At 44.4% G+C, this 27469-nt stretch overlaps 1 protein-coding gene across 7 annotated transcripts in view; it reads left to right on the plus strand.

Moving 5' to 3' along the window:
- The window catches only part of LOC117705549 (guanylate cyclase soluble subunit beta-2), a 53958-nt gene continuing 26489 nt past the window's right edge, over positions 1 to 27469 (plus strand). Inside the window, exons 1-4 of one of the 7 annotated variants that reach the window (XM_034498278.2) lie at positions 1 to 18; positions 6417 to 6490; positions 18038 to 18132; positions 26986 to 27146. In XM_034498278.2, coding sequence (XP_034354169.1) covers positions 16 to 18; positions 6417 to 6490; positions 18038 to 18132; positions 26986 to 27146 — 333 coding nt within the window. In that variant the 5' untranslated portion in view covers positions 1 to 15. Of the gene's footprint in view, positions 19 to 4314; positions 4432 to 5725; positions 5836 to 5859; positions 5996 to 6032; positions 6491 to 18037; positions 18133 to 26985; positions 27147 to 27469 lie in introns of those variants that run through there. The other 6 variants (XM_034498277.2, XM_076930882.1, XM_076930883.1 and 3 more) reach the window with 6 other exon arrangements.

Below are 27469 nucleotides of genomic sequence, written 5' to 3' on the forward strand. Positions count from 1 at the left end.
ACATCGCTGGACATCATGGTAAGCAGCTGCCAGTGGCCTCTGTCCTGCTGAGACAGAGTCTCCCTCACCCCAGGTCTAGGTTACTTTACTCAAGATTTTGACAAAAATGATCCAAAAGTAATACAACTCTAGACGGTAAAAGTCTAGATGGGGACCGGGCGGTGGTGGCGCACGCTTTAATCCCAGCACTTGGGAGGCAGAAAGAGATTTCTGAGTTTGAGGCCAGCCTGGTCTACAGAGTGAGTTCCAGGACAGCCAGGGCTACACAGAGAAGCCCTGTCTCAAAAAACCAACCAATCAACCAACCAAACAAACAAAAAGTCTGGATGGGGAATTTCAAAAGAACAGTGATTTCAGCTTCAAGTTAAAAGTCAAGCACGTTTTATGAGTCCTGAACGCTATCTGCCTTCCTAAGTCCATTGCTTTTCAAGGTCAGTCTGCCAACTTGGCTCTTCTCTTTGTCACTGAGTATGGTCCCTGGATCGCCTCACTTTCTGACTTCTTCATGTCTACCCATCCTAGATATCCTGTTAAAACTAAATGTCAATTTGAGGTGCAATTCAATTCCTCTTTCCAGAAGAATCCTAAAGAAATAGGAAATCACCATTGGATCACACAGTAGCAGCTGCCACTAGCAAGCTTTGCCAGGAGATGGTAGGAAGAGGGGCAGATTTCCAAAAAATAGGACATTTGCATCATCTCAAATTACCTTTAGCAAATATTCAGTAATTACTGAGGAAATCGGGGTAGGCTTAGCATGGAGAATCCTAGTAGATGTTACTGTAGAACAGTGTGCTGTGTGCAGCACATTCGTCATCTACGGTACACCGTCACAGGGTGGTCAGTGGAAAGTGATCCTGAATAGCTCAAAGGATGTTAGCAAAGCAAACACACACAAAACAACAAAAGGTTGTCCTTCAGGGCCCTGGGTGAGCTAACACTGACGGCGCTGTGAGAGAGGAAGTCCTCAACTCTGAGAGACGCTTCAGTTACACATGATGTTATCAAGTGGAACTGGACAGGGGTACCCAGGAGGATTGATTGGCATCCTCACAACGCTTCTGAAAGTTTAAAATTGTGACTCGTGACTCATTTAGAATTCTAACACGTGTGTGTGTGTGTGTGTGTGTGTGTGTGACACATAATATATTGTAAAAAATCAGGAGTTGGTGGGTTGGCATTGGGTCAGCAGTGTGTAGACGGGAAGGCTGTCTTTGGAATGAGTCACTGCCTCGCTGCTGACAGGGCTTTAAAGTTGCTTCTCCTACAGTTTTATTCTGAAGTATAATTCTCTGGGTTTTACTGAAAACCTTTTAAAAACACTACTATATTAGGCCAAGAAATATTGGCACCAGGGCTGAGAAAGAGCTCAGTGTATGGCTTGCCCGGCACACACACAAACCCTCAGTCTTGATTCCCAATAACGAAGGTCTATACCTCTAATAGCAGCACCCATAAAGCAGGGAGAAGGGTCAGAAGTTCAAGGACAACCTATGCTACAAGTTCAAGGCCAGCCTGAAGTGCTACTTGAAATTCCACATCAAAAATACAAATAAAAATTAAAATACTTTTTATAGAAAAATCATGCAATACGTTCTGATCATGGTTTCTTCTCCCTCATCTCTTCCCAGATCCTTCTTACCTACCCCCACTCAACTGCATACCCTTCCTTCTTGCTCTCTTTAGAAAACAAACAGGCAAATAAAATGAACCAACCAGAATTTAAAAAGGAAGCAAGAAAAAGCACAAGAAACACACACATACACATATACGCACACACATATGCACATACACACATACACACATATACACACACATACACATAGATACACACACACACACCCAAACCTATAAAAACCACAAAATCAGAAACCATAATATATAAACAAGAGACAAGAAAGATTAAAAGTGTCCAAACAAAGCAATATGAGACAAACTAAAACCAAAACAACCAAACAAACAAACAAGCACAAAAAAAGAATCGACAAAGGCGCCACTGAGTTGGTTTTGTGTTGACCATCTACTGCTGGGTGTGGGACCTGCCCTTAAACCATGGTTAATGTACCCAGTGATATTCCATTGGAGAAAACTGATTTTTTTTCCTTCACAAGTGGTTGTTGATTAGATACCTTCTCTGTTAAGGATGGGAACTTGTGTCTACATTCTCCTCTTAGCCATAGGACAAAAAAAAAATAAAATATTCTTAAACAGAAAATTCTTTAATAAAGTTGTCACATTTTATATTACTTACTCTAAACATGAAACCCAGTCAATAATTTTGTTTGTTTCTGGATAAAAGTTCTCTTGTAGCCCAGGCTGGCCTTGAACTCACCATATAGCTGAGGATAACTTTGAACTTTGATTCTCCTATCTTCACGTTCCAAGTGCTGAGACCACAGATGTGCACCAGCATGCCTGGCTTATGAAGTAGTAAGGATGAAATCCAGGGCTTTGTGCACATTAGACAAACACTCTACCAACAGAGACACATCCTCAGCCCCCAGCCAACATTTTACTGTAATTCTTCTCATTATATACTGTGTGTATTGATTTGATTCTATACTTGAGTGGAAGATACAATTCTTGATTTGGTGTCTATATATATCTAGAAAAATCATTTTGATATCTTACTAAGAAACTTCTGGTTTTGTAAAAGTAGATACTATATACTAGAGCAGACCTCACTTTAAGTATAAAAGATAAATTACTCACCTGTGAGACAGAATCTCATATAGCCCAGGCTTGCCTTGCATTCATTGTGCACACATGGATGACCCTGAATTTCTAGTTCTCCTTCTGCCTCCAGAGTGCTGGGAGGACAGGCATGGACCATCATGCCCAGTTTCTGTGAGGCTGGAGATCAGTCCCCAGCTCTCATGCATGCTTAGCAAGTGCTCTACAGAGTTGCTCTGTCCCCAGCTTTCTGGTGCATACTCTCTGGAGAACGTAACTCTTGACACAGTTGTCAAGTGCTTCTGTCCTATCCTGTCCTTTAGCTCCAGGAGGAAGGATTATTCTGATCCTCATTGTGAGATTTTGAGAGGGGCCAATGTCAAACAGCACTGACGTTAGCTTAGCAATCAGCCTTGTTGGGTTGACTCCAGAACTACCCTGGGACAAGCCAACAACAGCCCCTCCTCCATGCGCCCATCTACCAGACGCTATCATCTCCACCTTAGCTCACAGAGCACACTGGGATCGTAGGAGTTAGACAATTCACCCTAAATCATGCAGCTCTAAAGTACAGACAGAAACTGTGTGGCTCTAGAGCCTTTCCCTCTAAGCTCCAGGATTCTCCCGGCCTCACTGAAGCTGAATTTCAGGATGGAGCATGTACCCCAGTCAACAGATGGCAGGCACAGACAGCGGGAGAAGGAGTTAGTTAGTCCTCACCATTTTCAGACACCTTAGCACTTCTTTCAAACACAAGCCTTCCGGGTGCGCTTCAGGTAGGATCTGAGTATGTTTTGAAAGACTGGAATAGCACAAGCGAGCAGGAAGCCCTGCTGACTTGTTGATCTGACTGGATAGCCATGCTGGAAGCAGAGCTTCAGGGAACAACGCTAAGGCTGGCCAGTGACTCTTGCCTATTTCCACATAGTCCTTGAATGTCTATAATGGGATGGCGAGAGTGTCCCCTGCAGATTAGGGAGCAGCAGCCCCAGTAGCCCCAGAAGCCCCGGACTGTCAGCTGCGTTATGCTTTCCTCGGCAGCAACATCTCCTGTCTGCAGTTAAGGAGAACATACTCCTTTTATCTTCGTTTCTTCTCAGCTGTATGGTGCTGAGCTAGAACTCTGAGGGTTTGTGCAGACAAGGTCAGCACTCCCTTCTAAGCCCTGGATGCAGCTGACAACATGACAAGCCTTAGAGGCTGTGTGGGATTCTCTGTGACCTATGGGGCTTGGGAACCCCAGGGACTAGTTATGTAACCACCAGGCATTGCTGAAGATCAAAGACAAAAAGCTAGGTCACTTGTCTTACTGGTCAAATATAAGGTGTACTATCAAGTGCTTAAAACCCAAAAAAGAAGATGGGGCTACTATCCAGCAGCTATTGAACTCCCCTGAGCCTCAGTTTCCCTCGCTGTGCACTGGGAGGCATTTATGGTCATTTGGATGCAGGTAATAGGCACAATGCTCTTATCTGATCTTGCATCCATTTGTAAAGATTAATAGTTAGGATCTTTGTTAAGCTGGATTGATTTGGAATACCTGGGGGTATTTAAGGATTTCCGGGAGTTCAGACTTGCGGCTTCAGTTAGGTGCTCACTAGTTAGTGTCTTTATTAAGTACCTTCTGTGTGCCAGGTACTATCTTGGGACTTTAAGTCAAAATTTAGGGAAATGATTCGTGCATCATCACTTTATGGAGCTTATGATTTAGCAAAAGAAGAAGAGGGACCCTTGTCTGTTGCAGGAGCCTGCATGGAGGTGAGCCACGGTTGGAGGAGTGTACACAAAAGTGAAGCTTGTACTTTTTGTGTATGGGTGATTGGTGTCCTGCTAGGGTAAGGGTACATCTAGGGGCTGGGGGAGGGGCATGGATCGGGGAGGTGAAGGAGTGAAGATGACAACTGTTGTGGAAACTGGAACTATAGCAGGACAAAGGTCTGTTTCCAGGGCAGAGCCTGCCAGTGTGGTCCCTCTGTGCTGCAGCATCTTGTCCTTAAAACCTCTGTCATGGGGCTGAGAAACTGGTTCAGTTGACAAACTGCTGGTTACACAAAGAAGAAGGTCCTGAGTTCAGATATCCAGCACCTGTGTAAAAACCTGATCTATATATATATATAGATTGGGGTGAGAGACCTATGATTTTAGAACTTGGAGGTGGAGACAGAACAACCTCTAGAGCTTGCTGGCCAGATAGTTCAGCTAATCAGTGAGCTCCAAGTTCAGTGAGAGACCCCTGTCTGAAAACATAGGTAGAAAAGTGGTTGAGGAAGACACCATACCATACAACTTTGACCTCTGGTCCACACAGAGAGAGACACGCACACCCAGAGACACAGAGACACAGAAGAGACAGAGATAGACAGAGACACTGAGGCACAGATACACACCATACACGAATAGAAGCACACGTACACACATAGCACACCACACACACAGACAAGCACATATACACCAGAGAGAGAGAGGGGGAGAGAGAGAGAGAGAGACTGAGAAAGAAAAATAGAGAGACAGAAACAGAGACAGAGACACAGACATACAGAGACACCAAGGCACAGACACACACCATGCACAAACAGAAGCACACGTACACACATGCCACACCACACATAGAGACAAGGACATATACACCACACACGCACAAGTGCACACACACAGACAAGCATACATACACCACACACACAGACGCACGTACACACACATACACAGAGGACTCTGATGGCACACTACAGCACTTGAGAAATAAAGGCAGGAGAACTGGGAATCCAAGGTCATCCTTGCCTACATAAAGTTTGGGTCCAGCCTGGATAAGAGGAGACCCTGCCTCAAAAACCTAAAACAAGAAAGAGAAACACTCTGTGAGAATCCAGACATATACAGCCAACTTCCAGCCAGGCAGTGGTAAACAAAAAGATCCTTTGCTTTAGGAAGAAAGCTTCTAGAACTCAGGTCATTTGGTGAATAGAACTCAGGCCTGGGGTAGGGGCTGGAGCTGGGGAGGGCAGGGCGACCTGCGTTGGGCACCGATGGGCACTAAAGGGAGGCGCTCAGGAGCCCGTCCTCTGGTTCTGCTGCAGCACAGACAAGAACAGAGGAGGAACCTATTGCAACGTTCTCTGTTTCCCTGTGTTATCTTTTAGGGAGTGAGCAGAGGGGCAGAGTCAGGTTCACTCTTCTAACATTATCTTTTTCTCTTCTCTTCCTTCTCTCTCCCTCCTCCATCTCCCCTTGTCTTTCTTCATTCTAGTGAGGGAACCCAGGCTCTTGCACGCACCAGGCAAGTGCTCAGCCACTGAGCCATACCCCAGCCCAGCTTTCTCAGTCTGTACGTTTGGTTCCTATTTTCTCTACTCTTTGCTTCCTGGACACATCCCCTGACATAGATTCATTTTTTACAGTAAACAATGCGTCCTTTCACTTCTTTTTGAACCTGACATGGAATGTGTGCCCGCGGGTTTCCAATGTCTGATATAATGGCTCTAACTCCTCACCTAACTAACAACCCCCTATTTTTAGTGAGATCCCAGGGAGCAGGAAGCACCTTCTGAGGGCGGTACGATTGGAACTTCAGCTCACAGGAGTGCTGTATGCATGCCACCAGCTGCGGGCAGCTCAGCTTTCCCTCCACCGGGAAAGGGTGGTAGCTTCTCAGCGTATACAGAACCCCAGAAAAAGAAACTCAGTCGGGTCTAGAGTGGAGTTCTTCGTTCTTGGTTCTTCAAATTCTCCCTCCTTTTGTATTCTAGTATGGATTCATCAACACCTGTCTGCAGTCTCTTGTGACAGAGAAGTTTGGAGAGGAGACGTGGGAAAAGCTGAAGTAAGTACCCCTGCTGCTGCTGTTATTATTGTTGTCCTTTGTTTTGAATAGTTCTAGTATTTTATTGACTTCCGGACTGAGACAGTTGAATCTATAACTATAGTACTTTAGCTCTCAGTGAGGTTTAGTGCCTAAGACATCAACTGTAAATGCCTTAAACACACTAGCCAGACACAGAGAAGACTCCTTAACCCATATCTGGGTTCTGTATGCCCATGTGCATTGTATATGTGCATGTATAAAGTGTGTGGGTGCATGTGTGTTTGTAGGCATGTGGAGGTCAGAGGTCACCATCATAGGCCTTCCTCAGTCAATCTCCACTATCTTGTTTGAGACAGGGTGTCTCTCTGAGTCTGTAGCTCACTGATTTGGCTAGACTAGCTGGCCAACAAGTCCTAGGGATATATCTGTCTCTGCCTTCTCCCAGCCCAATGCTGGGGTGACAGACATGGACTACCATGCCCTGCTTTTATGTGGGTTTTAGGGACTCAAACTTAGGTCCTAATGCTTGTGTGACAAGCACTCTACTGGCTGAGTCAGCTTCTAGTCCCCCCCCCCATCTTCGCTATCTCTAAAATAAGCCTAAAACCAGGGACCCCCAAGTGTTACTAAGAAGTCACATGATTCTAACATATATTTCATGAATGAACTTCCATTTGCTTTCTCGCTCTCTCTCCCTATCCCCCGCCGTGTGTGTGTGTGTGTGTGTGTGTGTGTGTGTGTGTGTGTGTGTGTGTGTGTGTGTTTAATGTCTGTCTCTCTCCACCCCTTCCTCTCCTAACAGTAGGTATTAAACTTAGGGTCTTGGGCCATGCTAGGCTCATGGTAGGCTCTTGGCACTGGCCCACACTCCTCTTCCATTGTTTATAGTCACTGATGAGAAAGCAAATCATGTGTTGGGGGAGGCAGAGGGAGAGGGGAGAGAGAAGGAGAGCGAGAGAGACTAGGAATTGAACGGTCTTGAATGCACTAGACAAGCCTGCTCCTCCTAAGCCACCGCCCCCTCCTTACACTTCTTTAGATCGTTCTTAGTTTTCCCTTCCTGATTCATCCAGCAGTTTGTTTTTAATTCTGTCATTTACATCTCCAAATACTCCCTCATTTGATTTCTGCAGTCTTTCTGGCTCGACATCTTCAGGTGTTAACAGATTGGGGTCTAAAATTCTCAGAAATCACCTAGTTCTATAGAGAGAAATAAATTAAAAACTGTGGAAGATGATTGGCTTCCTCAGTTAATCAAGAACAATTAAATTAAGATAATTAGGCACAGCTTTGCTTATTAAGTCTCCAAAGATTTTACATGATAACAGCCAATCCTGGTTAAGATGCAGAACAGTGGGAACTTGCCCATTGGCATGGACAGTCAGTGCTGCCCCATGAACCAAAGGCTATGAGGATGAGTACATGCTCTGACATGGGAAGCCAGCATGTGACATACGATCTTATCCTACATCACACATATGCACATATATGTGGAGGAAGTGATAGCAACACATCCTCTTCTAGCCTAGGCCATGTCTCTGGGTGTGAGCAGAGGCCATCTCTGTGAATGTGCATTTTCTGACCTCCGTTGGTATGTCTGGTGCTGTGAAAAATGCCACAGGGTTAATGAATCCAATAAATCACTTCCCCAGATGATGTCACCATCTGCAGAGACCTTACCTTATAGACCTGGAATGCAGAAAGCAGGGCGTCATAGGTCCATGTCCCATGGGACACTGAGATCATTTGTCTTGCCACAAAATGGTCAGGCAGGAGTCACTTAGAGCTCTATGCCCCTCTATCTCTCCATGTCTCAATCTATTCGTAGCAGTATCAGCCTTGGGAGGAAAATGTGAGAGAGCAAGCTCGTGAAGGCTGAGGGGTACACACTGCAGTAGGGCGGGGAACCTCTCTGAGAAACAATAATTGATACTCCCAGAAGTCACAGCATTTGGCTGTGAGTTTTTATAGCAGTGGGCCCAGGGCTATTGTCACTGGAGGGTCAAAGGTCAGAAATATGATTTACAGTCTGCCTGGCCACAGCACAGTGTCTAACCACTCAGTGAACCAAGTGTTTCACCATAAAAGAATGATCATTGCATGTAGGTGTGGGGGAGGTGTTAGGAGATGTGTAAGTCAGACACCCAAAAAGGTCCTCAGCCAGAAGCGAGCACTCAGCGAACATTAGCTGCTGCCACAGGAGGCATGGTTTGCTGTCAGCTTATTTTCCTGGGATCAGGAGGTAGAGGGACTGTGGTCGTGTGTCCATGAGCCACAGACCCCCTTTACCTGAATCTCTGATTCTGGATGGGAGAAGGCTAGCACACCTGTCTTCTGGAGTAGAGAAGAGGACTGAGCAGAACAACACATCCTGAGGAATCTTGTAGGAACGTCACCGTGTTCTCCCTTCCTCTAAAGCATAGGTGCAACAGGAGGCAGCCACAGTCAACACTGTTAGAAGCTGTTGGTCTGCTTACTGTCTCCACAGCTTCTTCTTTGCCCAGAGATCTGGCTTCCTAAGATCAGCATGGTCAATGGACCTCTTTTTCAGCCTGGTCTCCCTCGCGCTCAGTGTTAGCCACCATAGCCAGCAAGAGGGAAAGAGATTTTTGGTGTAATGCTCTGTATCATCACATTTCTTGTTTAGGACTCAGCTTGGCTGCCATTGTCAGTCCTGCCTAGGAAAAAAGAAAGAGTTTTGGAAATTGCTGAAAATAACCAGGGATTTGCAGAAGTTCTCAGAAGCAAGTCCTGTATTCGGCTCTGCCACTGGCTGGCAACTGAGATGGCCTATCTAAGGCAGGCCTTGCTACCCCTCTTCCATCATAAAGCTGTTGTGCTAATAGCATGGCCACTGACTGGCACTGCCTGGCTCAGTATCCCCAATCCAAGACAGAAGTGGGTTTTCATGTACAAAGATAACAGAAAGGACTTTCCTTCTTTGGCCCTTGGTGTGGCCTCACTAGAAGGATCATGCCATTTCTTTGTGTCATCTTCTCTTGCTCTGTCATTTGGATAAACTACAAAAGATAAAGAATATTAAAAGAGAATCATGGGATAATTTGTTAATCATCAACATGCTTGTATTTAAAAAAATGTATAGGGTATAGACTGAGGTATACTTTTGGGTGTGTCTATGAGGGTATCTGCAGAAAGGATTAATGGAAAGAAAACCCCACCCTAAACTTGATCGGTGCTGTTCCTTGGGCTATCAGCAATGCTAGGAAGGAGCCTGTGGATGAAACATCTTCATCCACCTCCCTCTGCTTCCTGATTGACCCAAATGTGTGCACGTTCCCATCCCCACGTCTCCCCGCTGTGGTGGACTGTCCATGCCTCCCCGCTGTGGTGGACTGTCCATGCCTCCCCACTATGTTAGACTGTCCCCTCTCGGACTATGTTCAAGGGTAAGCTACATTTTGTTGGGCATCTGGTCACTGCAATGAGAAAGAAAAGTTATATGACGGTGTATAAGCCTGCAGGGGGAATGAGGAAACACCACCAGAAGCAGAGGACCTAGCAAGTCAATAGTCAGGGATTGTGTCACCTGGTTTTAGCTCTTTCATTCTAGTCTGTCTGCTTAATCTAGTCGTGAGGATGTGCTCATACGGTCAGAACTAACTAGACATTTATGTGATTGCCCTGGGAAAGCCAAGAGTAAGATATATCCAATAGGCTCAGCTATGAAACTAGATTCATTTAGGGAATACTATTAAAAAGAACTCCATAATACAGAAAGTCAGCTTATAAACACAAACTGAAACTAAGCCAAGATTATTTGCTGCGCCAAAGGATCTGCTTTGGGCTATGTTTAAACAACAAATTCCCTAGTGCTTTTAAGGCAGAATTTTTGCTGAAAGGGGGAAAAAAGCCATCAATTCCCATACAAAATTTAAGAAGAAATGATTAGGCAAAGTGAACTATGTCTCCAGACGTTATGACATAGATTTTATTTTATATGAAATAATCAGAAACAGATGTGTGTCCTCCTCTGCCTGCCTTGCTGATTCCCCTCTCATAGAGTCTAGATTTATAGGTTTCTAATTCTGAGCCACCCTTTTGTAACCCTCTGGCTTAAACCTCAACTATAGAGGCGACTAATGGGCTGGGAAGAGTTGGACCTTTGGGATGAGCTGCATCTCTGTGTTTTGCCCAGATTACTCACTGGCTGTTTGAGCTGGACCACTTTCTCGACTACACAGGTGCGTGTTCACCTCCTAGGATGTGCTGAGCAGAAGTACAGGCACTGGGGAGGGTAGTGATGAAGACACAGGGACTGAGGCAGGGAATGGATTCTAGTGTGGTAGCCATACAGTCGCTGCAGAGAGGTAATGTATGAACTGGCAGGAAGGAGTTAACCCTGGGTCTTGCAAGTGTGTTGCTCCAGGAAGAGGGGAAAGCATGAGCAAAGGGCCTGGGGTGAGCTGAACTTGGTGGAAAACAACCAGACTGCAGTATCATACTTGTGCTGTCTGGCAGAAGGTAACAGTAAAGAAGTTGTTAGGGACCAGAGCATCCGTGTGTGTAGAAGGCAGGAAGGCACTGGCTTTTCCTTCTAGTAGGCATGGGTTACTCAAGCCCCTGGGACTCTTCATACTCACTTATAAGAGAAAAAAAATAAATGGTCCTTGTTGTGAGGTATTCACTAGAGAAGACTTCTCAGAGATGGCTTTAAGCCAATAGAAAGTCTTTATTTACTGGTCAGTGACTACACTAGCTGTTCGAGATCCCAGTATGGCCCCAAGCCTTTCTCAGGGTGAGCTTTTAAGCACAGAAATTCGTGTCCTGGATTGACACATTCCAGTTAACAAGACCTGTTAGCTAGAAACAGAAGTACAGCAGTCAAAAGGGAAAGTTGGTACATTTAGAGTCTTTTCTAGAACTATGGACTTAGGACTAGGCCTTTGTTTTAGTTTTGGTAGGTGGTGCTGTCTACACGCTGAATTTTACAGCCTAAATGGTACTTCCATCATGGAGTCGGTTGTGCTAAGGTCTCAGGGCCTACTGATGTCTGGGGTCCTGTTACAGCCCTCCCTCCACCCTCCCAAGGGTAGGTGAGGTGGTTAACATCTCTTGGGACTTCAGGACTTGCTTGCCAGGCCCTGTAAAAAAATGATTATTAATATTCTGTATATATTAATTAATGCTGAAAATTAATATGGCAGCAGTTATTCCTTGACCAGCCAGTTCCCCAAATAATCAGGCAAAGACTGTTTAATATTTCAAAGCTTAGGCCTTTGCTAGGCATATGCTTGACTAGCTCATCTCAGTTAACATGACCACTGAGTCCCATCCAGCCCATTCAGCCACATGGCTTGTTATACCTTCCAGGCCCATAGTCACATCTGTCTCCCGTTGTGTCTCCTGGTGAAAGCCTTCCTCTTTCTTCTTCCCAGAGTTCCTTTCTCACTCCCAGGAATTCCTTCCTAGCTCTCTCTACTGTTCAATCACAGGCATTAGTCTTTAATTGACCAATTAACCTGGGGAGCAACATTTGTACCAAAAAAAGCTGATGTATGTGAGAATTCGCCCTTGGGGAGACCAGATCTAGGGGTACAGAATTTAGCATTTGAATACATAGCAGCACCAGACCAACCTCAATAAGGACCAGACATCTACTCTGTGAGGTTTAGTTTTTAAAAGTCAGTTCATGTGCCCAGGGGACCCCAGGAACTAAGAACTAGAAGACAGTGGGCTTTCTATACCCCTATGTACAAATTTTCCTGACTCTCTCCATATCCCTCTTTCCTGACTTTTCTACATTCTCTTCTCTCAACCTTCCTAATGTTGTGAGCCTCTAATATAGTCCCTCATGTTGTGGTGACCCCTAACCATAAAATTATGTTCATTGCTACTTAATAACATGTTTCCTACTGTTACGAATCATAATGTTAATATCTGTGTTTTCTGCTGTTCTTCGGTGACCCCTGTGAAAGGGTTGTTCATTCACCAAGGGATCAGAACCCACAAGTTGAAAACCACTGCTTTTGACTCAAGCAGTCACCATCACCGGACTGGCACCTCAACATCTAACATGACATTCTTTCAAACACAGATGGTCCCTAACCTATTGTTGACAAAAAACCATAGCTCTTACCTGAAAGCAATTAAGAAGTAGTTCATTCTGAAGTCAAATATGAGTGACCACTGTTCAGATTACCCTGAAGACCATATGCTAGTGTAGTAACAGTTTCATTAGGTTTTTATAGTTATGAAACAAAAGAAAGTCATAACTCAAGGAACTTTACAAATACAGTGGTAGGTAGAAACATCAGATAGGCAGGCTAGAGCAAAGTAGAGACATTTTTTTCTTACAAGGATGCTGTGTTCTGCAAGGAAATGCATGCAACAATTTCACCTTACTGTGAAACAGGCCTTATGTTAGATAGTGTTCCCCAACTCTTGGCTAAGCAAGTGTTCTGAGTACATTTAAGGTAGGTTTGGCTAATCTGTGATAATCAGTTAGTTGGGTATATCAAATGTATTTGGGATTTAATGATATCTTTCCATTTATAGTGAGTTTATTGAGATTTTGATCCCCATCAAAAGTCAAGAAATATCTTGTCTTATTTGGCTTTAATAGTTAACCTGGGAAAGTCTCTAGTCATGAGAGAAAAGAGCCACAACTAAGGGACTGTCCAGGTCAGGCTGGAGTGTAGGTCTGTCATTAGGGGGTTATCTTGATTATTAAGTGACTCAAGAGGTCCAGCCCACTGCAGGCAGCATCATTCCCTACACAGGATATATGAAAAAGTTAGCTTAGTCTGAGCCTGTGACTGAGCCAGTGTGCAGCATTCCTTTGTGGTTCCTGCCTCCATTTTCCTGCTTGAATTCCTGCCCTGACTCAATGATGAACTGTGGCCTGTAAACTGAACCCTTTCTTCCCCTACCTAAGTTGCTTTTGGTCATGGTATTTGTTACAGGATCAGAATGAAACCAACACACACACACACACACACACACACACACACACACACACACTGATTTGAGCCATCAACAGCAAAATGACTCCCATTTCTCCCCTTCTGGGAGTCTTCATCCTATCCACTCAACATTTCCCTTTTGACCGAAAGCCCCTTCTCCATGATCCTCTAGCTTTCTATATATAAATTGAGTCTAGTGAGACAGCAGCTACGTGAAGCTGCTGTTCTCTCCTGACTTGCTCTGGGGAGGGGTCTCCTTCCTTCTTCCTGGCTAGAAATGTATTTGAATCTTATGTGGCTGCCTCAAACCACAGGCTCACAGAAGGGCTTTGACGTCAATGTAGTCAGAGCATTTTGGGTGGGGATCTGAGCTTCCAAAACAAATTAAAACATCTGAGAGAGCATAACCCTCAAAGCTACAATGACAGTTTGGTTTGGTAAAACTATATTGGGGGAGAATTAAGCAGGAAGAGAAACAGACATTTGAAGTCTGAAGCTTATTTGACAGAGCCCCTCCCTCTATATATGACTGGTAAAGGATGGCAGCAAATTCAATGTCTGCGGGATCTACAAAGTTCAAGGTCAGCACGGGCAAGTTAGTGGAGTCTTACTCCATTCAAACTCTACTTTTTTACATGTGTATGTAGATATTTTAGGAAGCTCCATTTAGGTTTCCATATGACTTTTCCAAAATTCCTTTTGTTTTATCTCTTCCTGTATTTCCTCTATCCCTTTCTCCCATGCCATGCCCCTGTTTAACCTTTCCCATTCAATGGAAGCCTTCTTTAACCATTTACATCACTTCATTCAATCTCTCATCCCCTGCAAGCTCCCACCCCCAAACCCCTTTAATCATTTTCTGTTCCAAATGAAACATACATACCTGAAAATTCAAAATTGACACCCACAACTGAAACATCCAACATTTGACTTTCTGGACCGGGTTACCTCACTCAGACCATTTCCTGTTTCATCCACTCCCTTGGGAACTTTATAATCTTATTTTCCTTAACAGTGGAATAACATTTCATTGTATAAATGATGCTCATTTGGTTATTCGTTCATCAGTTGATGGACAGCTGCAGCTTTTCACTTCCTAGCTCTTGTGACTAGGAAGGTCATGAACCTAGATGAGCAGGTGTTTCTACAGAAAGAGGTGGGGTCCTTTGGGTAAATGTCCAAGAGTGATATAGTTGGATCATGTGGTAGATCTACTTCTAGCTTTCTAACAAATCTTCATCCCAACTTCCACTACTAAGTAACCAACTACTTTGACATATCCAGTCAGAATGGATAAAATTAAACAAAACAAAATAACACAAAACACCTCCAAATCAAAACAAAACAAAAACACTCCAGACTGGCTAGAGTAAATTTAAGGAAAAGGAACACTCTTTTTTGTTGTTGTTTTTTAAAGAAAATATCTGCCAAATTTATAAGTCCAAGTAGCTATAATTCTCTTATCTCTCAATAGTTCTCTCGAGCAGAAGTGATACTCTAATGAGAAGTGGCTAACTGGGTTCCTAAGCCCTTGGCCTTGGTGCCTGTCCTGAGGGTGACTGTGTCACATCCTTGTGCAGTTAAAAAGATTTGTGAATACACATGCCTCACATTTCACCATACACCATGGTCCCAAGATGTGGATATCCAAAGCTCTTCAGACTGATAAAATGGATAGTTTCCCTGCCTCCACCAGAAAAATCTGTACAGAAGTCAGCTCCCCCTCCCTTACTCATACAGAAGGATGCAATGACTATAAAGGATGTGAGAAGCAATGAAGGCTCTTGGTCCCTCTGCCTTGATTTGGGATGGGTACCAGCAGCTTTACCCATCTTTGTATCTGTGCCATTAACTAACATACCAGCCAATGAAAAAGACAATGTTTTCATTTTGCCCTAAAGTCATTTTTACCATAAAGTGTTGAGGATCACACTGCCCCATGTTTTGGGGTTAAGTGCTCTGGTCAAGAGAGAGGGAGTGGTGGAATGGAGGGGCAAGAGACTCGAAGAATGGAGACAAGACAGAATGTGTAGTCAAGTCTCATTTACTGTCTCTTTAATTGTCTCTTTTTGCAAGGAAATCCTGGGTATTTATAAGCACAAGCAGGAGAACACAGCGGAAGACTCTTTACCATGTGCACCATGCAGCTGGGGTCACTAAACAGCAAAACAAGCTATGTGGGATAAACAAGTTGTTTGTCAGACTGTGCTCAGCTGTTGTAGGCTGTTGAAAAACAAGTCTCTTGTCAGGGTATATGGCTCGAGATGGCTGCAAAGCTGATAGCCGATTTCTGCTAAAAGTTGGCTCCCAACAATAAAGATCTCTAAGATTGCCTGGGAGGCCTGTAGGGATGCCACAGGTCACACCTGTAAAACTGCCATTTCAAATGTCAGAGTCTTTCCCAGTGTTTCAGAGGTCAAGTGGCAACATCACCAGTGTCTGAGGAGAACTGGATACCACAGTCTCCGCTCTAAACCTATCATTGTAGAACAAGAAATGGAGGAACAGTGAGATTTGCCCAAGTCACCCTGCAAGAGTGTGGTGGGATCAGAACTAACTCTCAGATCTCTTGAGTGTGAGCCTCTATTGATTTGTATCTTTTATGAACACTTCTGAGACAAAGTTGGCCCTGGAGCTCCGTGGATAGAGTGCTTGCCCAGCATGTGCAGGCAGTAAGCCCTGGGTTCCATTCCTAGCACTACATAACTAAGTGTAGTGACTCATACTTAAAATCCTATGACTCAGGAGATAGAGACAGGAGGGTCAGAAGTTCAAGGTCATGCTCAATTATGCACTGAGTTTGAAACCACCCTGAATTACATGAGGCCATGTCTCAAGAAGGAAAAAAATTCTAGATCAATCTACTTTTAAATGTTTATTGGGCTCCTTTTGGGTACCGAGGGCAATGTTAGATGTTGGAGGGATTAAATCAAGGGACATAGATAGCCCTGATCTTGACTTGGTCATGTAGGAAGCATTGCACAGTGATCCTCCGTAGATGTCAGAAATGGTCCATGCTCAGGCAGGTGCCATGGAGCTTGGCGTGGGATGGGGGTGGATGCATGGCTTGGAATAAGCAGAGGCAATGAGTGATTCTTAGAAAAAACTGGGAAAGAGGAACCAAGCTGGCTAGAGAAAGTGAGCACCCGACTGGTGGAGGGAGCCTGTGGGAGGCAGGGAGGGGCTTGTGATCAGCTGGGAGAGTGTAGCAGGGGCCAGACTGGAAAGTGGAAGGAAGAAGTGTCTAGCTAAGCAGTGTGGATGCTGCCGAGGACACTAGGGGAGCTGGGAGGGACTCGTTAGAGGGACAGATAGTCAGGACAAGATACACACTCCAGTTTTGCACACGTTTTTGTCCCCAGTTCAGCTGTAGGCATGCCTTACTACTTTAAGAGGTTCTCGACAGAACAGCGTCCTGTTGCTTAGATCCATCCCACTCCCTCAGCCTGAGACTTGTCTTCAAGAGCTTCTCATTTCTCCTGTGACTTTCATGACTCAACCTGGACTCTCGGGAACTGTGACAACCACAGTTGACCATCATGTCTCATGTTTCATTTCTGTATTGATTCTAGAAAGCATTGGGGAGCAGTGATTTCTCAGCTTGGAGAAATAGGATGCAAATGGTTAAAAGAAAAAGTGTCTACAGCCTGCTGGGGCTCAAAAGCCTGCATGCTTTTTATTCTCAAGTTATTCTGACCCAAGGGGCCAGCCCTGGCTCGATGCATTGATAGTTTGCATGTCACTGCATGTTACTCAGTAATGAGGAGCCCTTGATGTTCCAATGAAATATCCATTAGTCAATGGCCTTCGAGTGTGGAGGTGAGTGTGTTTGTGTGTATGTGTGTGTGTGTGTGTGGAAGTGAGCTTTGGCCTGTCTGTAAGTGAGCCCCTGTGTGTGTGGAGGTGAGCCCCTGTGTGTGTGGAGGTGAGCCCCTGTGTGTGTGGAGGTGAGCCTCCACATGACTGGCATTTATTCCATGATGCACATCCTCTCTATGTCTCTCAGCACCTGCTGTCTTAAGTCCTGATCTCCCTGAGATGTCTCCAGCTGTCATTTTTCTCTCTCCCTTCTTAATAGAACGACTGCTGTCTCATTTAAAACGTCAATTTGTTTATATTTTTTAAAAGTAAACTATTGGCAAGTATACTGTTTTCCAAAAGCCGTTTGAAAGATTGTGTCCCGGTGTGCAGTGGCTGTGGTGACTGCCCAGCACAGGGTTGTTGAGATCCAAAGCAGGGCTAGAAGCCTTAGCAGTCAGCGTGTCTGCCACCCCAGCAACATGCAGCAGGAGTACAAACCCAGAGAAAGATTTGACACTACAGTATTATCAGGCTAGCCTTCAGGAAAGAAGAGGCTGCATGACCTTGGCAGTGGACAACAGCATGTCCTCTCAGAGGCAGGGACAGTCACAGCCACACATATCATCCTCCAGAGGGCCCGGGACTCACATCATCTCCTTTAGGGCCTTCCGCTGAGATTATGGAAATGCATCCAGTCTAAATTAGGATCCTGCCTGTTATGTCCTGGCTCATAGGCTCCTGTGGTACAAGTGGAGACCACCTCAACAAAGTGGAGCGTACCCCATTTCAGGCAGGGATTGAACAGTGACTGAGTGCTCAACTGCACTTGACATAATTTCAGGGCTTCTGCAGAAGTGCAAGATGTCTTCATGACCTACACCGTGTATGATGACATCATCACCATTAAGCTCATCCAAGAAGCTTGCAAGGTTCTGGGTAAGTCCAAAAGGCTTGTTTGGGTTTCTTAAGGTTGCTAGAAAAGAAAAGAAAGAAAGAAAGAAAAACTCACAGTTGATTCTCCTTACTCACAGTTGCTCTGCTGTGAAGTTGCTGCAGACAATGAAGTAGTAAATACTGATTTTTGGCTCCTAAGGGAAATAGCTCAGTTCATGAGTCTCTCTAGTCACAATCTCTGACAAACAATCAATGTGTAATGTCATTTCTGTGGGCTTCTGTTTAAACACACACACACACACACACACACACACACACACACACACACACACACACGATTCATTGACATTGACTCAGCCATTCAGAATGCATAATGCTCTTTCTAAGGAACTGGGTTCAGCACCCACACTCACACCAGGGGCTCATAACTCCAGCATTGGGGGTCTAACACCAGTGTCCTTATTCTAACATCCTCTTTTGGCCTCCTCATACAATGAGCTTATAGCCATGAATGGATGCACATATACATGTAATTAAAATAAAATAAAAACCACTGTATTCACGACCATTTGCATTATAACGTCATGTCTTTAAAAGCTAATAAAACAAGCATTCGCCATAAGTCAGCATGGCACAGCTTTCTTGTGCCCAGGGATGCTAGAGAGCACTTTGGTGTTACACCTGAGGAATATGTTAAGCAACAGAATCACCAACAAAAATCAGAAAAAAGTGAGCCTGGACTGTAGCGAGGTTTCGTGTACTGAGGACTGAAATAAGCACATAACATATTATCTTGCTTATCTTACCCCAGTCTATCACTGAGGGAAGACAAGGCAGGAACTCAAGCAGGGCAGGAATCTAGAGACAGGAACTGATAGACAGACCTTCTCTTGAACTCCTGGTGATCCTCCTGGGTTAGCCTCTGAAGTACTAAGATTATAGGCATTAACCATCGTATCCCACTTAATGGGACTGGGAATAAAACCTAAGAAAATGCCATAACAATGTCTAATATCTTCTGTGCTAACCTAAAAACATGAAAGAACAAAAAAATTTTTAAATGCACGATTGTGGTATGAAATATCCTTTCCCAAATCACACAGCCATATTATAGTCTTTTTTTTTTTTTTTAGATTAGTTGCCAATTTTAAATTTTTAAATATTTAAATTGTTTAAAGTTTTATCATTTCCAACCCATCCCCTCTCCAACCATCCCTGTATCCCTCACAATTCCTCTTGAATTCATGGTCTCTTCTTTAATTATTATATATACCCTATTAAATCTATTTGGTGTTGCTCATACAAACATTCTCAGGGCTGACCACTTGGAATCGGATAACTTAACAGAGAGCTTGACCCTGGAGAAAATGGAGTCTCCTCCATCTCTCAGCTGCCAGATTGTCTACCACTCTTCATCAAGACTGGGGGCTCCTGAGATTTCTCCCATCCACATTAACAGATCACTTGGTGCTGTCATTACACAGGCATTGTTTAGGGAGCTGTACTATCAAGATTTCATGGGAACAGCTTCCCTGTCATATTCAGAAAGCACTGTCTCAAAGCAGATGTTGTGGTCCCTGGCTTAGACTCTTTTCTGATGTTTGCTGAGCTTTGGATATTGAGATTGCATTGTAGATACATCAAGTGTTGATGGGCACCCCACAGCCAGACCCTTTCTTGATCCTAAAGCAATACTTTTCCCCACACCCCAGGCAAAGTCCTGGTGCTGCTCTTCTAAAGACAATTCTGCAGCTCTGAGATTCCAGGTGGAGGTTAGTGGTCTCTGGGCAAAACCAATCATTTCCACCCATTTGCAATTGCTCCCTCTCTCCTCTAAGTAGCCACATTCTATCTGGAAAAGACACACAATGCTAGGTGAGAAGCGAGAGGTTACTACTGCTTGCCTGAGAAGCTGGAGTCGGACAGAGCTTAAACTATTATAGGACTGGGGCTGAAGTTAAGCTGTCTTTTTAGGCTTTATCTTGTGGGGTCCTGGCAAGGAGGAAACAGCCTTTGATTGGTTTTCCATTCTCTGCTAAAGGGAACATTCTGAGCTTAAGAGGCAGACTCAGGTCTATCCTGACTTTAACTAGAATTTCCTTGAGAGCAGAGTCTTCTCAGGAAAGAACAGTACCTCAGGAAGCTGTGGGAAGGACTTAATTAAAATGCAAAGCAAGTGTAAGCCTTGAAGCAGCATGCAGAATGCTTAGTGGCCTCAGTAAAAGTGATTAAATGTTGTTGAACCTGAAAGAAAGGCGGGCTACATCACTACATCTGAAATGACATTCCTTAAAATTAGAGATGGGCTTTGCTGTTCACTTCAAATGGCTGTGGATAAAATTAATAATAATGCTCCAAGTCCTTTGGCCAGTGGTCAGTAAACTGTCCAAAGCTGGGGTCCTCTCTGGTTTTGTAAATAAAGCTTTATTGAAACATAACCATGCCCATTTGTTTACATGTTGTCTATATGTCTTTTGTGGTCTATTGTTAAAATTGAGTTGGCCCAATGGAACCTATACAGATTGTGATGCTTATGTGTTCCACAAGTACCTTTTAGAGCAAAAGTCTGTCATTTCACAGTCCAGTGACTGCATCACCAACAAATAGCTTGTTTTTGAAGGATATCTATACCTATACGTATACCTATACTTGTATCTACAATTTTGAGTTAAGAGCTGCTATGGATTGAACCGTGTCATGACAAAATTCATGTCTTGAGGTGTTGGCTGTCGGGGTGATGGTATCTGGAAAATAACTAGGTTTAGATGTAAAGTGTCCCACTAAGAATTGACACTAGAGGCTCACCCTGTCTTTTCTTTCACATGAGGGCAGAGCAGGGTTAAAGTTCTGTGGTGAAAAGCATGCCTGTGCCATGTTGTTACACAATGCCCTCGTAGACAAAAACTCTAACAAGTATCTAGATCTACAGAATGATGTAGAACATTTGCCCTGTGAATTTGGTAACCACACTGTAGATCGCTTGGCCTGAGTACTTTTGGTAACGATGCTATGTAACACTCTTCAGTGTGGAGGCAGTTTCAGTGGGAGATGCCATCACACACCTGTCCTGGTCCTGTTTCCAACCCAAAAATACATTTAGAAGCAGCAACACATTTGCTGGCCCATGTGTGAACATGACTGTGTCCATTCCTACACAAAACTATCCTCAACCACAATGATTTCTCTGTCACTCACTTCAAACTATCAGGCATTTTTCTCTTTTTGTTATCTCTAGAAAATCCTTTAGGTCATATTTCAAAAGAAAGACAACCATGGCAGGTACATTACACAAACAGAACATTGGGATCGTGAAATCTCACTACACAGGGGGCTTGAGGAGTAAAGTACTTTCTGTACAAAGGTGAGCACTTGAATTTAGACTCCTAAAATTTCAGTAAAGGCCGGCATGGCCACATGAGGCTATAATCCCAGTGTTGGGAGGTTGAGACAGTCGGATCCTAGGGCCTCACTGATCAGCCTATCTGGCCTGACCAAAGAGGTCCAGGTTTAGTGAGAGACTTCTGGCCTTCACATGCATGGGTACATGTACCTCCAGATACATGCATACCTGTTGCTGAACCCAAATAACTCTACTGAAATTGTCCCAGAAGTGGCAGCGCGTTCTTTCACATTCTTTGCTTCCTGCCCCAATGTTCTGGGTTCCCAAATGAAAGACACACACACACACACACACACACACACACACAACTTTATATTTTAATATGCCTAAAACAGCTCAATGGTTGGGCAACTTCTAAACGTCTACATGGCCAACACTCCCCTCCAATATTCTTGAGTTATGACTTACTAAAACCTATACTCCATCTTAGCTGTTTCAGACCTAGACCTGCAGCCCTCCTGGGCCACCATCCCCAACTTTTACGTGATGGCTATACTCTCTCTTCTGTACCTCTCAGGCCTGGTGTATACTTCCTCCCAGGCATGTTGGCTATCTCCTTCCTTCTCCCTTGGTCCCTTGCCTGGCCGTCTAAAAGTCCCGCCTCTGTCTCCTGCCCAACCATTGGCCGCCAGCAACTTTATTTACCAATCAAAACCAACTGGGGGCAGGGACCTCAGCATCTTACTTGTGGATATGTGGATTCTTATGCAATTTGGGGAACCCAATTAACATAATACAAGCATTAAATCAAATCCATAACACATACCCCTACTCCCTCTTCCTCTCTGTCTCTGTCTCTCCTTTTCTCCCTTTTCCTCTCCCTCCCTCCCTCTCTCCCTCCCTTCCTTTCCAAAACAAACACAAGTGATTTGGAATGATGGTGCTGTGGGAAGCTTGCAATTTCTCTGTATTTGTACAACTGCCATGAGTCAGAGAGAGGGAGGCCCAGCCAGGACATGCATTTCCATGTTTAATAAATTATGCTGGTCAGTTGAGACTGGCTCCATCCTTTGACAGAGAGAAAAACACGTTTCATCACCAAGAAGTCAGTGCTGTGCCTTTCAAGTGGCCTCTAGAAAGTCATTCGCCTCCCTGTTTAAAGCAATTTTTGGAACTCTCCCACAACTCTGTGAACTGCATAACTCTGCTTTCTAATTAGCATAATCAGGATGGGCCCAGATGGCAGGTTGAGCACTGGACAAGTAATTGTTCTGTGTAAGAGTGAGAGCCTACTTAGGTTATTAGTACATAGTTATTAGTGACCTGAAGTAAAGACACCCAAAACACCCCCCACCAGGCACTTGGCACAACTGTGCTTGTCTAGACATTGCCTGCTACGAAATCCAGAGTAAAATGCATTTCAACAGTGAGCCATCAGCAAATGGTAACAGCCCTTCTCTTAACTTACTTCAAAATAAGAGTACCAATGGGAAACCTAAGATTAAAAATGTACAGAGCCAGAAGCCAGACATTCAAGCTGGGATACACAGCCAACAGAAAATGGAGACGTAAACTAGGGTCTCAACATCCCAAGACCAGTGCAGAATTTCTCAGGCTGGAGGACACACTGACACCTTCCCAGTGTCCATTTAGGAGTCAGACAAAGGTGGGCTGGCCTTTAGCTTTATGTCTCCTAAGGATGAACCTAGTGTCATCCTCCTTGGTAAAATAGCAGTGACACCTGTAATATCAGAGATTGTCCTAGAGACCAAATCAAATAATGAAGCAAATTGGGTACTTGGCAGAATGGATCCTTCTTCTCTGCCTCCACCTATCACCTATCTATACATCATCTATTGATCATCTATCAATAGATAGATATTGATCTCTCCTCTACTATCTGGTTATCTATTATCCTCTGATGGGCTTCATGGTTTTACGTCATATCTTTGTGTGTGTATGAATGTGGTGTATGTACTGTATGTGAAAATGTCCTGCTCTATCATTCTCTGTCTTCTTTTTGTGTATTTTTAATATTTTACATTCATTTATTTATATTAAGTGTGTGAATCTGCCATGACTTGTGTGTTGAGGGGTCAGAGGACAAGGTTTTGGCAGTCTGTTCTTTTCTTCCACCATGCAGCTCCTCACCAAACTCAGGTGATTGGGTTCTTGCCAAGCACCTTTACCCAGTGAGCTGTCTTGCCTACCCATGCTTCTTTTTAAGACAGGGTCTTCCACTGAACCTTGAGCTAGACTGGTGACCAGTAAGCCCCAGTGACTCCTGTCTCTGCCCTCCTTTACTGAGTTATATCACAAGCTCTCTAGTTTTTATTTTGTGATAAGGTCTCATTTGGTTGCCTAGGGTGGCTTTGAACTAGTTTTGTATGTGTAATCCAGTTGATCCCTGAACTGGTGATCCTCCTGCTTCAGTCCCTTGAATAGCTGAGATTACTTCCTGAACATTAATTTGCATTTGTTTTCTGCCTCGGCATTCTCCTCTATCCTTATTCACACACGTGAATAGTAAGGGGATTCATAGCACTGAAGCTATGCAGAGTCCATGAGAGTTCAGCTCCCCCCTTCACAACTCTTTGTCTTCACCCCATTCCTGCTGGGTCCTTTAGGTAACTAATCTCAAAAGTCCCCGATTTATACCGTTGATGTTTAATTGTGTACAGATAAGCGAAGAGATGCCTCCCTTTTTTATTTGCCTCTTATGGACAAGGATGCAAAATTTCAGATACTAGAGATCTTGTTTTGTTTGGTTGGTTGGTTTTTTTGCACTGCCAAATAACATTTTAAAGCTGATGTGTTTCGGGCTCTCTTCAATTGCCTTCCCATTTTCCATCTGTCCCTGGTCTCCTGTGAATCAGAGGGCTCTTAAAATCCTAAATTCACAGAGGTGAAACTGTATAAAACGTATGACAGATGTTGATTTTAAGAAGAGGCCTTTGTCCCCTTTCAGACAGGCATTCTGCACTAGGAGTCCCAGAAGTAGCTCAAGGCCAGCACAGATGGAAGCTTCCCACCCAAGCCCAGGTTATGGTTTAAGGAAGTTAGCCTCAGACAAATGTCCTGTCCCATTAACAGTGCCAGGGACCCAGAGACAAAACTGCTGAGACCAAAACAGCCAACACTGTGGGCTTCTGCTTCCCCAGGTTTTCAGCTTTAAGTCAAAGGAGCAGGTCCCCAGGGAGAAGGAGAGGGAGCACTTCACGGTTCCTGGCAGGTAACAGGGTGCACCTGCATAGAGCACCAGGCTACACGCTGCGTAGCACAGCTGTTTCATCTCAGCTTGAATGAGCTGAATTCATGCAGCGGGGGTGGGGGTGGGGGGACTAACAGTTCCACACCTGTCTGTGTACTTCCCCAGGGCTGGAAAAGACCTGAATAGAATGTATTTCAGTTCATTTAGGAGTGAGCAGGTGGCTCCTGAATTCTGGCATAGACAAGCTTGTTGTCAGCTGGAAGGGACAAAAGAGACCATTCACACAGGCCCTGGCTTACTCCCACCCTTCCATCCATACCTTTGTCTAGACTCAGAAGACCTAGCTAGTTGTCTTGGCAAAGTATGTTTGATTTATCTGTGCAAGATTCCAGAAGAATTATCTTCACAGAGATCTGGCTATGGACAGAGAGCTGTAAAGAACCTGCTATTCTGGCTTGTGTGTGTGCACTTGTATGTGCACATATTGTTAGTGATTGAGCCTAGGGGACTCATGTGTGTTAAGTGACCCTCCACCACGGAGCCATATCTCTATCCTTTTTATTTTCCACTTTGAGACAGGTCCTTACTGGATTGTCCAGGTCAGCCTTGAATTGACTCTATAGCTCAGATGTGCCAAAAGTTTGAGATTCTCCTGCCTTGGCTTCCTGAGTAGCTTATAGCTGTGTATAGGCTTGTACCACAAGGCCTTCTTGTTCTGACCATTTTAAGTTAGCATAGGCTTGGAAGTAAGGACCACTCTGCATCCCTGGCAGTCTGTAGTACTCTGTATGGAAGTGCTCAGGAGAACAGGGCCCTCCTCACTGTGAGCTCCAGGTCCATCAGGAGAAATAGAGTCCTTAAAGGATACAGTCAGGAACTATGGCTCCGATAGGAATCCCAGGGAGGTTCCTCAGCTCCACCAGAAGTCAGAACTCTACTCTAAGTAAATGAATGTTCTCAGGGATCTCCATGCTGGTCATACCAGTGAGGCCTTTACCCTGTATCCACAATGACGGCAAGAGTAGCCTTTACCTTGTTTGGCTGTGGGATGTAGTGCAGAGGACATGGGTTCAGTCAGAGTCTCTCAACTTGCTTCCATGACTCATCCGAACAAAGAAGGACACACTAATACGATCATCTATTCCCAAGATCCTAGCATACTCTGAGAAGAGTAACTGGTCATATAACATTGCAGGGATATACTGGCCCCATTATGCACATGGGGAATAGGGAGACTGGGCCATACTCCTATAAGGATCCATGATTCATGGAAGAATGATGCCCCAGACTCAAACAATTTGTAAATGCAAAGAGTGTTTTATTCTGCAGAAGTCCAACATGCTGGGGCCTACCATCTACAAAGATGGAAAAACCCTGAAGTGAGCTCTCAGGCCAGATTTAAAGCACATTAGGAGAATTCTGGGGAGGGGTAGGTGACCTCTGTCTTCATTTGTTGGCTCTATCTTTAGGGGCATTCCAGAACCATTGCTGGGGTCTGGGGGGCTGGAAACTGTTGACTATTGCTCAGGAAGTCTGGAAACTGCTGCTGACCAATTGTCCTTGCCTTAGGCCAAGTGGTGGGGTAGCTTCTGAAGCCTGGATTTACCTGGACTTGTCCAGTTCTTGGAAACAGAGTTTTAGGCCTAGCCTCCTGAACTGGCAATTTGAAGTCTGTCACTGAGTCAGCCTAGCCTGTCTCACTCTACCTCATACTGTAGCTCTATTTCAGAAATTCATCCAGCACTTACTTTGTTATCTAGAGACAAGATGAAACAAAACAAACAACAAACAAACAAATAACAACAAACAAACAAGTAACAACAAAAACCAAGTAGGACCTGGTGCTGTTCACAAAAATTCTCTGGTAGGAAGACAGAAATGTAACACTCAGGGAGAGCACAGTCAGGGTGGCCTAGAGATTGACAGGGAAGATTCTCATGGAATTAGTGTTAGGCAGTTCCCAGAAGCAGCCCTGAATTCCACAGCAGACTGTTTTTTGAAGGTATGGAAAGTGGTGGGAGACCCTGCCCTGAGTTAATCTGGCTTAGGATCAGTGGTCAAAGGAGTGTTAGCTCTACAGCTCTCTCTTGGGCCACTGGGAAATGTCTATCTTAGATGTGACAGAAAAGGGAAGGATTCATGGCTAACATGCTCCCTGGGTTTTTAATGACACTGTGTTACACTGAGGTGATTCTTGATGTGTTGCTGATGATGAAAGTGAAGAATTAGATGGTCAGCAAGTATCACAATGGCAGGATTTAAACACTTTGCATATGGATAGAAATTACCCAAGGGATAACAACACCTTCTAGGGGTCTGACTTGACAGGATATGTATTTCACAGATGTATCCATGGAAGCCATTCTGAAGCTCTTTGGTGAATACTTTTTTAAGTTCTGTAAGATGTCCGGCTATGACAGGATGCTGCGGACACTTGGAGGAAATCTCACAGAGTTTATTGAGAACCTAGATGCCCTCCACAGTTATCTGGCACTGTCTTATCAGGTAAGGCCATCTGGGCTTTGTCTTGGTGGTCCTAGAGGTTAAAAAAAGAAAGTGCTCCCCATCATCCCCTGCAGATGAGCTGAACAATCCTGACTGCTGGCATCAGCGAGCCCAGGAGCTCTCGGGAAAAGAGAATAAATACCCAGTGGTGTCCGTTATAAATGGGCAGACAAAAAGTCAGAGTTCTAGCCTTGGGGTGGTGGGGGAGGGGAGTACTTCTGAAGGGTGCATGCAGACTTAGAATAAATCTGAGAAGCCAAACACAATGAGAGCAAGGGCTGAAAAGCAGGTTGGGGTGGATTTTCACATCTCTCTTCAAGTCT

This window comes from Arvicanthis niloticus, chromosome 3 (genome assembly GCF_011762505.2).
Source record: "Arvicanthis niloticus isolate mArvNil1 chromosome 3, mArvNil1.pat.X, whole genome shotgun sequence".
NCBI lineage: Eukaryota > Metazoa > Chordata > Mammalia > Rodentia > Muridae > Arvicanthis > Arvicanthis niloticus.